The 12,946-nt window shown below is 42.0% G+C and overlaps 1 protein-coding gene across 1 annotated transcript in view; it reads right to left on the reverse strand.

Annotated features, from left to right (window-relative positions):
* Window positions 1-12,946, reverse strand: part of Tgfbr2 (transforming growth factor beta receptor 2) — a 92,647-nt gene that overhangs the window by 42,376 nt on the left and 37,325 nt on the right. Inside the window, exons 2-3 of the mRNA XM_042666418.1 lie at window positions 7,523-7,691; window positions 1,716-1,906 (exon numbers count right to left, since the gene is read on the reverse strand). Coding sequence (XP_042522352.1) covers window positions 1,716-1,906; window positions 7,523-7,691 — 360 coding nt within the window. The remainder of the gene's footprint in view (window positions 1-1,715; window positions 1,907-7,522; window positions 7,692-12,946) is intronic.

Genomic DNA, 12,946 nt, shown 5'->3' on the forward strand with positions numbered 1-12,946 from the left:
CTTTAGGAAAAAAAAATCAGACAGCTCTAAGAGCTCAGATAATGATTGCTTACTCCGGTCAGGCACCTCGGTGAGAACTCCCTGTGTGTGAACCTATTTGATACTCACAAGGACACCTCCTGTCCCCTTAATATTTCCATTTTGCAGAGGAGGGGACTGTAAGGTCCGCTCCTGGATGGCCAGCAGACTCCACCCTCCTCGCAGCAAAGTCTCCACCCAGTACCTGCGTTACCTAGGCAACTGGGACACCTGGAAGAGGTCACATCTGAATTTGATGTGGCCACACCTTTCTCCGCCCATACCTTACATAAGGCCTTAGCCCAGGCCCAGAGGCTCGCTCTCTAGCTGCTCTTTTCTAGCTCTCTCTGCTTTCTCTCTGCTCTAGCTCTTTCCTCTCTCTTTCCTCTCTTTCCCAGCTCTCTCTCATTCCCAGGCCTTTCCCAGCCACGTGGAGTGCCAACCTTGCCTGGTCCCAGCAGGTCTACTGAATAAACCTACCCCTTACCTGAATACTAGGTGTGTGGTGCAGTTCTTACTCAGCTACCTCTTTTTAAAAACCTAACAGGGACCAGGCCTGATGACATCAGAAGCAGCAAAGCAGGCCCTGAACTGTCCCCTGTCTTTCATCCTGACCCCTGCACTGGGCTGTTTCTCACTTCCCTAAAGAGCAGACACCAACTCCTTGCTGCAGTCTGTAAAGCCAATGTTTTTGCTACCATTGGCAAATATTTGTGAGCAATGAGTGCATTTGAGACTTAGAGTTCAGCAAGACACAAACACCCATGTCATATCTTGCAGGGCAGGAACTCTACATGGTATATAGCAGCTGCTCAGCTGCTTGCATCAGAAAAAAGAGGAGGAAAGAGGGAGTAGCATAAAGTAAGGTGGTAGAAAGAATGGTAAGAGACATGTGTGCTTCCAACCATCTGTTCCTTTGGATTATCTGTTGGGTTGGGAGTGATGGGGTAAGAAAAATACACTTTCATTTTTAATTGTCACACACTGTGGGGTTGTTTGAATTTTTCCTAAGAAATTAAAAAATACTGAATAGGTTTGCTTTGCTTTTGCTTGATTTCAGTTTCAACAAGACCATGTTTCTCTTTCCAAGTTGAAGGAATCATGAACCTCAAGATGAAAGGCCAAGATTGAGTTTCCCTACAGTTTCTTAGGTAAACTTAGGTTATTATTTTCTCTCTACATTTCAACTTGAATAGGACTCAATGATCTCAAGTTGAACCCTTTAGACAAATCCCAGGAACTTGCTCATTAGACCATAGCAGTTAATGTAAGGGAAGTCTTTCTCCAGGATCAAACAGCTCTTTTCAAATCTATAGAGCACTGGCTCTCAAATTTTATCTAAAATATGCATCGAATTCAATGGTCTGGGATAGTTTTTGAGACTGCATTTCTAACAAATTCTCAATTGCCATTGCTGCTGCTTTGGAATCTGTATTTTTAGGACCATGGTCTGGGTAAAAGAAACTATATGTCAGAACAAATGTTAATATGGACCCTGGAGATTGAATCAAAGGATCGTGCCAACCCTTCCACTTCTTAGACACTTAGCTCACCAAGCAAATGGATTTGTCATCCACACAGAACAGGCTCACTCTCCAGCCCGGAGCCCCAAGAGGATGTCTTCTGCAGAACTGGGAGCAGGAGTGAATGGCACTGACAAGAAATGTCCCCCAAACCCTTAAGAGAAGAAACCTTACCCTCTGAGAAGATGATGTGGTCATTGCACTCTTCCGCACTACAGGAGCACATAAAGAACGTCTCGCCCAGCACTTTTTTTTCCTTCATAATACATTTTGTAGAAGAAGAATCTTCCAGAGCAAATCCATGGTAGGTGAGCTTGGGGTCATGGCAAACGGTCTCTAGAGTTATGTTCTCATCATTCTTCCTCCTGAGAATCATTGAGGAAGGAAAGAGAGAGAGAGAAAGAGAGAGAGAAGGAAAGAGAGAGAGAGAATATGAATGATTGAATGGATGGATGGATGGATGGATGGATGGATGGATGGATGGATGGATGGATGGATATGGTTTCTGTGAAGACAGGCAATATGGCCTGTATTTTCCTCATGAAAGTTGCTCCTATTGATGGCAGCTGGCTCTTGTTCTCCATCAGCAGTCTGCCCCCATACTCTCCCATACTCACTCTGTTCCTTTGTTTGTCCTCTGCTTATTCTCAAAACCTACTTCTGATTATAAATACCATGGCTTCCCATGGCAGTTTGTCCTGCTAGAGAATTTCACATATTGAACTTTAACTGGATCCGTAGAGAGGAGTAAGTACTGCAAACAGAAAGTTCCCATGTGTTCAGCATAATTTTAAGCCTTCTACCTTGAAGGTATGGTAATTTACGGCTCACATAGTGAAGGGTTCTTCATTTATGGCTCAGTGAAATCTATGTTGTTGTAACTTAATTACTCCTATATTTAGTATCGCTTTCATATCATCTATGGAGGGACCAATTCAACTAAGGTTCTGTGGGTTTTAGGAAATGCTTAGTTGGCTGTATATGCACATTACATTTAGAAATGGCTGGAGTAATGCATGGTATTACAATTACAAAAAACAGCATAAAACGTCAACATTCTTGGGGAAGAGTACTGATTCTCTATCTCTTTTCTACAACTTCTCTCTCTGCTTCCCTGATGAGGCTACCATGATGAGACCCTTTCTCCCATCTCAGCCTCCTCAGGTGCAAAATACTGTCTTGTTGAATGACAATCTCTCCACCAAGAGGAAAGCCTTGGGAAAGCAATAATTTTGCTGTAAAAGATGTTACCTACAAGCCAGGTGCTGGTGGCTCACGCCTGTAATCTTAGCTACTCAGGAGGCTGAGATCTGAGTATTGCCACTTAACGCCATCCTGGGGGCAAGAAAGTCCATGAGACTCTTATCTCCAATGATCTACTCAGAAAAAGCCAAAAGTGGTGCTCTGGCTCAAGTGGTGGAGTGCTAGCCTTAGCCAAAGAACCTCAGGGACAGCGCATAGGCCCTGAGTTCAAGCCGCAGAACTGACACAAAAAGAAAAAGATAAAAGAAATAACATGTACAGTCTGTCTGCTACTGCAATCTTCCATGAGAAGGAGTCTGAGTGCATATTATGTGAGTGCATCATGTGTCAACAGGTGTGTGTACATACTCACGAACAGCCACCATCACCAGCACACACAAATTTATTACTCACAGCAAGGAAAACGGAAGGAAGGCTAAGAGCAAGAAACAATAAAGACAGAAATTTGTTCTAGTAAAAACGTAGGGTCTTTCTCACAGTAAGGGCCAACCCTGGCCTGCTTAGTGCTTAAATGAAGGACACGTAAAAGACAGAAGGTCAACAAGGAGATGAGACAAGGAAGTTTGGAAAATAATGGTGCAGCCCAACCAGGAATTAGTTGGTGTCTGTGACATTTACGCAATCTGAAGGTCACTCTAGTAGAGGCAATGTGCCCCCTGATGAAAGAGCTCAAGTCTCCTGAAATAAAATCCTGGCAGGCACAAAGGGAGCTATTTTTTTTAACCAACCAGTTCCCTATAGATACAGGAGGAGCGACTATCTTCCTATGAGTAGACCTTTCTCTAGGACAGCTGTCAGAAAATGAAAAGAGTCAAGGTTTGGCAAGACCACTTCACAAATGCTGCATATCTAAAAGCCTACCCAACAAGAGGCTGTGTTTAAAGTTAGCTCTGGCAGACTAATCTGAGAGACCCTTATTTCCAGTTAACCACCAACCAGAAGTGGAGCTGCAGCTCAAGTGGTAGAGTGCTAGCTTAGAATGACAAAGCTCAGGGTCAGTGCCTAGGCCTTGGATTTAAGCCCCTATGTAGGGATACACACACACACACACACACACACACACACACACACACACACACACACACACACACACACACACACATGCAAATCTACTCAGCCTGGAGTAGAGCACTTAGTAGTACTAGGCATGCACAAGGCCCAGAATTACATTCTTTGAAAAAGATAAAACCCAAATCAAGAACCCTTATTTGTCCTTAATCCCATAGTTACTGGGGTTTCTTTGCAAAGTTATATCCATTGAATAAAACACCCTGAACACCTCACAGACACACAATTTTACTAGTGTGAATATGTGTGAAGTTTATTTTTGCTTGGGTAATAAAATGAGAACACAATCTTCTGTTTTCCCAGAGAAAAGCACGGTAGCTCCCCTCTGAGAAGTTTCTAGAGGCCAAGGAAGGAAAGGTGTTGATCTGTAACTATCCAGCAGCTTGTTCAGAGCCTCTTGCTTCACTGCTCTTAGCTGCTCAGAGATCTTCAATTGCAGGAAAAAATGATATTACTCAAGTTTCAGAAGAGTCCTGAGATATCAATGTCCTGTAAAAGAGCTTCTTACCAGGCCAAATGGACAATACAATGAAATACATCCAGACTTTTCTTTGTTCTGAGCTACAGGATACACTGCCAATTTCCACTGAAAGAAGAATCACTGTAATGCTATTAATTTTGGACCCCAAATATTTCTTACCTTAGAGAAAGTATTAGCATTTCACATGAACTGGACACCCAATTGTCATTAGTTGAATGAATCAAACAATCCATCAATGAAAAGAACATGAAACCCAATCAGAGCACTGGAACAAATTCCAGGACAGACCCTTCCCTTTGCCTCATTTGACTCTTTTAAAAATAGACTTCTGGCGGGGCACTGGTGGCCCCCACTTGGAATCCTAGCTACTCAGGAGGCTGAGATCTGAGGATTGAAGTTCAAAGCCAGCCCAGGCAAGAAAGTCTGTGAGACTCTTACGGCCAATTGAATATCCAAAAAGCCAGTAGTGGAGCCATGGCTCAAGTAGTAGAGTGCTAAACTTAATCAGAAAAGCTAAGGGACAAAGCCCAGGCACTGGGTTCAAGCTCCAGAACCAGAAGGAAACAAACAAATAAACAAAAAAATAGAAAGTAGCCTCCTGTCCAGTTTTGTTTGTCTGGAAGCAGACATTAAACTGTAAGGTGTCCATGCAGGAGGTGTTTGAAATGTACCTGCAGGGGGAGAAGTTAGACTACTGTACAGGTCAATTGCCACAGAGACCCTGGTGGATGTCTCAGACGTTCTGAAGCCAGAAGGGCCCTTAAATTTTTCCTAAATTAAGCAGCTAGCAACTTGTACCCCTGCATCAACCGGCCATGGAAGAAGCTGCTCATAAGGAATGAAATACCTCAGGGAGGGAAGACACTGAAGGGATTCAGGGATAGTGCCTCAAGTAACCATTGCTCCCAGGGAGCAGGGACTGGTGCTCATTCCAGACAGATACCAAGGAGGTCAGAGACACCAAGTTCTGCTTCCCTTTGCCATTATCCACAATCCTGACTCGCAGTGAGGTTTGCTTTCATTGAGTAAGCAAGAATAAAGCTCACTGGATTCCTCCACATTCTCATAGCTCTGTTCCAGAGAGACTTGATTCTCATCCAATCATTTGGATTTGTGTGGAAAGACAGGAAAACAATGCAATTAAAGGATGCTGCTACAAGCAACAGAAGTCGGTCCTCCCAGCCCAGTGGGAGATGAGCTGTGGATGACACAGCCCTAGAAGAAAGCGTGGAGGCCAGGGCTCTGGTGTCTCCACCTTTCCTCTATAGGCCATCCAACCCCTCTGGAATTTCTCTCACTCTGCCAAAGAAGAGAGCTTTCTGGTATTGTGAAACCAAGAATGTGCAAATGTTGAAGCTTACATTCAGCACAAATCTGTCCCCAGCGAAAGGTTATAGACCCTCCCTCACCCTTCAGAACCTCACAGGATGACTTTATGACATTTTCCACCTGAGAGCTTTTCAGAATCTCTCAATAAAATCATGTACTTCTTACTGAATTTGAACCATTCCTAATTGCTCCAGCCAGTCCTCGGATACCATACTTTATAACCTTCTACTACAATGGTTCTGCCCTCGAATACCCTTCTTTCAAACCACTGATCAAAACTGGACATGCATGAGGTTGTAAGTACGTGGAAGGAAGGTGGAGGGGCGGCATGAAGCTGCCCTGACCAGTCTTGGCTGTTAACATTCTTCTAATTCTTAAGAAACCAGTTCAGCACCTGGTATGCATGGAAATTTGCAAAGTCCTTAGATCTATCATCAAGATAAATCTGTGGAATGGAGAAAGTCTACAAAGATTCATTTCCAAGAAAAGGAGAGACATATTTGGCTTTATATTCGTGCCTGGTAATCAACCAGGACATGCATATGGTTTTTAAAATAGTAGGTAATTTCCAATCATCAGAATAAGCCTGCAAAATGTTAAACTCCACTAATGAATTTATACATTTTCCTTACAAAACTGGCACTCTTTTAATGATCAGAGTTGTTTCTCACCAGGCACTGGTGGCTTATGCCTGTAACCTTCCTACTCAGGAAGCTGATATCTGAGGATCACAGTTCAAAGCCAGCCCAGGCAGAAAACTCCATTGAGACTTTTATGTCCATTCATCCAGCAAAAGGCAGAAGTGAAGCTGTGGCTCAAGTGGCAGAGTTTCAGCCTTAAACAAAAACTCAAGCTAGGGAGAGAGACCCTGACTTCAAGCTCCAGTACTGGCACATATTAGTCACTCACAGCCATGAATTAATCAAATGATTTATGAGTACCCATTGTGTAGTATACAGAATTGTTTGGGATGTTTGTATGTGCAAAGGATGTAAGTTGGAGGGAAGGAGAGAAGAGAGAGAACAGAAGATTTGACCCAAGAATATATGGTCCTGATCCAAGAGAAGGATGTCAGGTATAGTCCAATGAATATACCAGGGTGTAGCTGGGATGTCTGACAAATTAACAGGTTGTCTTTCTGCTTCTCTAACTAGCTTTCCCATCTTGGGCAAGTGTTTTTCTTCCCCAAAAGCCAAACTTAGACCTCTTCTCCTTTACCAACAAAGAACTAAGATTGTCTCAGCAGAACAAAGCTCCTGGTGTTACTATAAGGACTGGGAAAGAATAATTTAAATTACTAGTAGGGAGAAAATCATTCTTTTTTGACACAGGAAGGGCTTCTAGATGCACTATGCATATTACATCTCATGTCATGAACTCCTGTGAATGTGTATATGTGTGTATATGTATTTGAATATCCCTAGAAGCCACACTTAATAACTGAAAGATAGATGTTATTAACAAGGAAGGAAGTGGACTGAGTGTCTGCACTGAGGGAATATGGAGACACTTATATTATATACTATGAGAATTCAAGACATATAAAGTAAGATAAAGAACTGGGCACTGGTGGCTCACACCTGTAATCCTAGCTACTCAGTACATGGAGATCTGAGGAAGCTAGCCTGGAAAAATAAATTTGAGAGACTCTTATCTCTAGTTAACCAGCCAAAGGTCAAGAATGGAGATGTAGCTCAAGTAGGAAGAGTGCCAGCCTTGAGTGAAAAAGCCAAGTGAGAGTGTGAAGCCATAAGTTTATGCCCAGGAACATCACTAACTAACTAACTAAATAACTAACTAACTAAATTAGAAAGAAAGATAAAAAGCAAAAGTCCCTTACCACACGGCTACACAGACTTCATGTGGCTTCTCACAGATGGCCGTGATGCTGCAGTTGCTCATGCAAGATTTCCGGTTGTCACAGGTAGACGATCTCACATCACAAAACTTACATAGCTGTGGAATCTTGACCTCGCCATTGTTGTCACTGGTCATCATCTCATCATTAACTGGGAGAAGAAGAGAAAGAGACAGTAAATACCTATCTAAAGGTTAGGGAGCCAGCACATGGGTTCCTGGAGCCATTATGCAATTTCCAAAGGAACTTGAGGCCATGAAAAGGAATATGGAGAAAGGCAAGACAACTTTTTCACATCAAATTAGAGTTCCCTCACATAGACCACTTGTCATATAAGCCATGTACATGAGGACAGTGGATGATCAGTAGCAGTAGCTTCTTGCTTTTGTCCATGATTGCCAGAAAGCACTCTACAAAAACTTTATCAATCAGTAAAGACACAGAATGGTTTACTGCATAGTAATGGATACTAGAAGCACATGTGCACGTATGCACATGTGTGCTTGAGTGCGTGCACATACACACAAAAATAGAAAGAAGAAAAGAAATTACAGTTTAGCTGATGAACAAACAAGGAAACAAACCAGAGCAGGGCAACCCAAAATAGAAGGAGCCCCATAGGATGTGGGCACCAGAAAGAGTCATTGCCCACATGGGCAAAGAGGTCACAGCAGAGTGGTAAAGTGTATAAGCAAGCGGGCAAATCCCAGGGCAACTCTTAGAGAAGGTACAAGACCATACCAACTGCCATTAAACAATGGCAGCACCTGGAAGAGCATAAAAAATAATCTCTGTACAAATGACAACTCCCATGATTTCCTGCCTACAAGCCATTAATTAAAACTTTCCCTGTATGTCTGAGACACAAGACTGTCAAGGCACTGATCTGATGGCCAACTAAGACTGGTGCCACCTCAAAGACCTGTGGCTGGCCACCTCTTTGACCTCATCCAGTATATCCCAAGCCCCTTAGTCATCACATAGGAGGACATCTGGGCCTTTCTGATCTCTGATTAAATGTCACCTTTCATTGTAAAACTACCATAGGATTCTGTTTAATCATCTGCAAAACTATGTGGGTCACAGACTCAGTTATTATCTATTTACCCAAATGTAAGCTTCATGAGACTCATTGTTTCTATACTTGTACCTCTTACTACAAAAACAACTCAGGTCGTATGGAAGGTACCCAAACTATTTATTGTGGAAGTGACCAGAAGAATACATATAGGTATAATCACATAGAGTTCACGTTTAGCCCTTTATACCAAGTGGGGCAGGACACAAAACCTCTTCCCTCAGATGGAGAGGAACATGATCATAAATGAAATATTTATGTTTACTCGGTACAATATTGAAAGCAGACAATGCATGGTAAGGCACAGGCATGCCAGAGGCAGTAAGCAAAGTACAATGCTTATACCCCATTTCTGTCCTCAGTGAGGCCCATTTCTATTGGTGATGGAAGTAAATTGAAAGAGTTTGGAGAGCCAATAGAAGTAAACCAAGGCTAAAAGACATTCAATACACAAACATACTCAATAAACTTTCTCTGCCTTAGAAAGATTATACTTTTGGATCATAAGTGGCACTGAACAAGGTGCTAGTTCTTCATTCCCTTGGAGAAACTCAACAGTGCTTTATGGTAAAGGTAAATGTTCCCGCCTGCAAAGGGGCAGCCCCGGGTCCTTCTACAGCCTCTTTCTGCCCCATAAATTTTAACTGTCTGCCATCAGTGCTCTACATGATACATAATCTTCTTTGTTGCTCAGGCATAACACCTGTTTCCTGGATCTCTAAAAATATAAACATACATATTTCACCCTTGCTTTCTTGTGGTAACAGTAAATACAGAAGAAAAAAATAAACCCATTCATCGCATTCAGGCCTCAAGTTCATTTCAGGAAGTATATTTTTAGGAGCAAACTATTTTGAAATTCTCAATGACTCCCAGACCAACAACTCTATGCTTAGCTAAAAATACAGGCAGAATCTCGGCACCTTATGTTAAATTGGAACTCACACAACAATGAGTATATCTATTTTCTACAATGGTTTATATTTGGATCCACTTGAAAAACAACTAATTTAACCCTCTAGATTCCCCTATAAGTCACAGTCAAAACAAAACAAAGAAAAATAAAAACATATTTTCTATATTTGATTTTTTTGACAGAGTACATTCTGAAGAAACATCTACTTGTTCATTTGAAAGCTTTGTACTTTTTTTTTTTGGGTCCGGTCGTGGGGCCTGAACTCTGGGCCTGGGTGCTGTCCCTCAGCTCTTCAGCTCAATCTAGCGCTCTACCACTTGAGACACAGCGCCACTTCCGGCTTTTTTCTTTTTGCTTATGTGGTGCTGAGGAATCAAACCCAGGGCCTCAGGCATGCAAGGCAAGCGCTCTACCACTGAGCCACCTTCCCAGCCCGTTTTGTACTTTTTTAAAACTGTAAAATCAAACCTCTTCGAAATGAAATAGAGCTATTTAGGATCTTAGCCTCTATTACTAGTTATCAACTTTGAAGGCAGGCGGAGATAAATTCTTGGAGAACTTGATAACTAATGAAGTCTGGGTCCCACTTTGAGCTATTCTTATTATTCTGAAGTGTTTCAGAAGACACCCTGCACGATTCTGAGGTTCAACCAAAACTGAGAATCCTAAGCTAGAATTAGTTGTTAAGAAAAATAAAATAACAAGTGTAAAACAAAATAACACTATCACCTCTCAATACACATACAAGCTATGTGGTGGTGAGAAAGGTCTTCTTAACAAAGCTAGACGAAGTTCCCCGGTGCAAAACACATACCTAAAGAGATGTGATTAGCTCATTTGCACCTCGGATGGAGAGAAACATTTCCTGGGAGGATCCATCCTTTTCTAGAAGTGTGAGAGAGGTGACAGCAGTCAGGAGTGACAAGGTAGATATGAACGCAGAGGAGTCTGGGGAATGTGCTGACAAGGATAAGTGGTTTAGGGCTGCTGCCTGTGAAACACAATCAACACAAAAGATGCAAGAGAGGACCCCCCAACAAGATAGGAAAAGCAAGGAAGGCAAGAAGGGAGGGAGGAAGTGAAGGAGGGGGAAAAGAGGGAGGGAGGAAGGGAGGAAAGCAGTGGGCAGAGCTCTTTACACTGGAGCCTGTGCCCATGGTGTACTGGACACATAGCCTGACCAGGAGGCTCAGAAGTTTCTCAGCTAAATTTTTTGTGAAAATGGAAACAGACAACCATTACTCCGTATCTGGAAGCCTAGGCATAAGAAGGAGACAGCCATTCTACAATGGGAGTTTATACCCACTGAAGGCCTACTGTGTACTTTTTACCTAAGGTATTACCTCCCACCCCATACACACCACCCACAAACAGCTCATTCTCCTTACTTTGTTTCAGCAAAGGCTGAGGGCCAGTTTCACTGAGATTCAACATGAAGCAGTGTTGACCCCCAGAAGTTTGCTAACCCTGAGAATTCCCACTTGCTCTCGATGTGAATAAATTCCTCACCTTTGCTTTTCAGCAAGGGCTCTTTTTTTTCCTCTATGTAAAGTAAGTGCCAAAGCCCTTTGTGCAGCCATGTATGAGGGGGGATAGGTGGTTGAGTTTAGAAGGCAAAGCTCACCTAGTTTTGTTTGTGCCGCTACTAGACTTCAACTCAGGGCCTTAGCACTGTCTTTGAGCTTTTGGGCTCTAAGCTAGCACTCTATCACTTGAGTCACCCCTCCACTTCGTTTTTTTTGTTGTTGTTGTTTTGTTGTAATTAGAGAGAAAAGTCTCAGAGATTTTTTCCTGTCTGAGCCGGCTTTGAACCTCGATCCTCAGATTTTGACTTCCTTCCTCCTGAGTAGCTAGGATTATAGGTGTGAGCCAATGGTGCCCAACAACCTAGTTTTGATGAAAACTTTCATCTCCTTCCATAATGTGTGACAAGCCAAAAGAATGAAAAGACAGGGGAATGCATACATATAAATAGCTATCAAGGAAGATAGTCAACAACAACACAACAAAACCCATCTTTCTCTCTCCAATAAACCCATGCCCCAGTTCAAAATCATTTCCCGTCTGGTATTGTTACATTACCCTGAGTATCTTTAGTTAAGCATTCTAATATTAAGACAATATATTTTAATCACTACAAATCCTTTGTGAGCACCTGACTATTCTGAGCACCTTCCTTCCATAACAGATAAGTTAATTCTTCATGAAGTTCTCCAAAAAGAAGTTTCAAATAGAATATCTCTCACATTCAGGTGCTAGTAGCTCACAACTGTAATCCTAGCTATTCAGGGGGGATGACATCTGATAAACATAGTTCAAAGCCAGGCCAGGCAGAAAAACCCAAGAGACTCTTATCTCCATTAACCAACCAATAAGCAGAAGTGGAGGTGTGGCTCAAGTAATAGAGTAAAAACATGCAGTGAGGGCAGGATGCCCTTAGTTCAAGACCCAGGATTCGCTCTCTCTCTCTCTCTCTCTCTCTCTCTCTCTATATATATATATATATATATACACACACAGAGAGATATACACACCTATATTGATATAAATATATAATATACATATTAAATGTATTATATGTAATATATAATGTATAGTACACACATATCTTCTAGAAACTCATTCATTTAGAAATTAGTGTGGGCAGCTCCTCTCATCATGTGATAGTATCATATGGCCTGTCACATCTCACTACTCTTCCAACAAGACCATGAGTAATATCAAAACCTTCACCCTGGGTTATACTGCCTTCCTTATTTCATCTCACATTTTCCCCAAACTTAGAGTTTACAGCCAAAGGTTCCAGGTCTTGTGAATATGAATTTAGTAAGTGCTAGGCTGTATTTACTTGTGGTACTCTTTTTTTTTTTTTAGGTTCAGAAGGAAGCAGCCTAAGAAAGTTTAGACTATTCTAGATATATGTTAGGCATTTTGACTGTAAATTCTATAGTCCCTATCTTTGAAGTAGTGAATACTATTACCTTAATCATTTGGTAAAAACTCAAGATTTCCAAATGATGTTAAATGCCATACCAGTAATGCATTTGTGTTTAAATCCATGTATCTATTATTGCTTTCTAGCATGCTTTTGGGGGCAGGTGATTTAAAATTTATGCCACAAACACTTGTGGATGTCTTGCTTAATGCTATGTAACTCACGGCAGGGACTACTGAAATTGATATAGTTAAGTGTAGCATCCCAAAGAATATGAGTGAGCCAGGCTCAAGTGGCTCATGCCTTTAACCTAGCTAGACAGAATGCTGAGATCTGAGAATGGAGGTGCAAAGCTAGCTCAAAGGCAGCCCAGGCAGACAAATTCATGAAATGCTTATCTCCAATTAACCACCAAAAAGCCTTCTGGCTTTTTGGAGCTGTGGCTCAAGTGGTAGAGTGCCAGACTTAAGCAAAAAA

Source organism: Dipodomys spectabilis, unplaced genomic scaffold (assembly GCF_019054845.1).
Source record: "Dipodomys spectabilis isolate Male_0828 unplaced genomic scaffold, ASM1905484v1 ptg000365l, whole genome shotgun sequence".
NCBI classification, from domain to species: Eukaryota; Metazoa; Chordata; class Mammalia; order Rodentia; family Heteromyidae; genus Dipodomys; species Dipodomys spectabilis.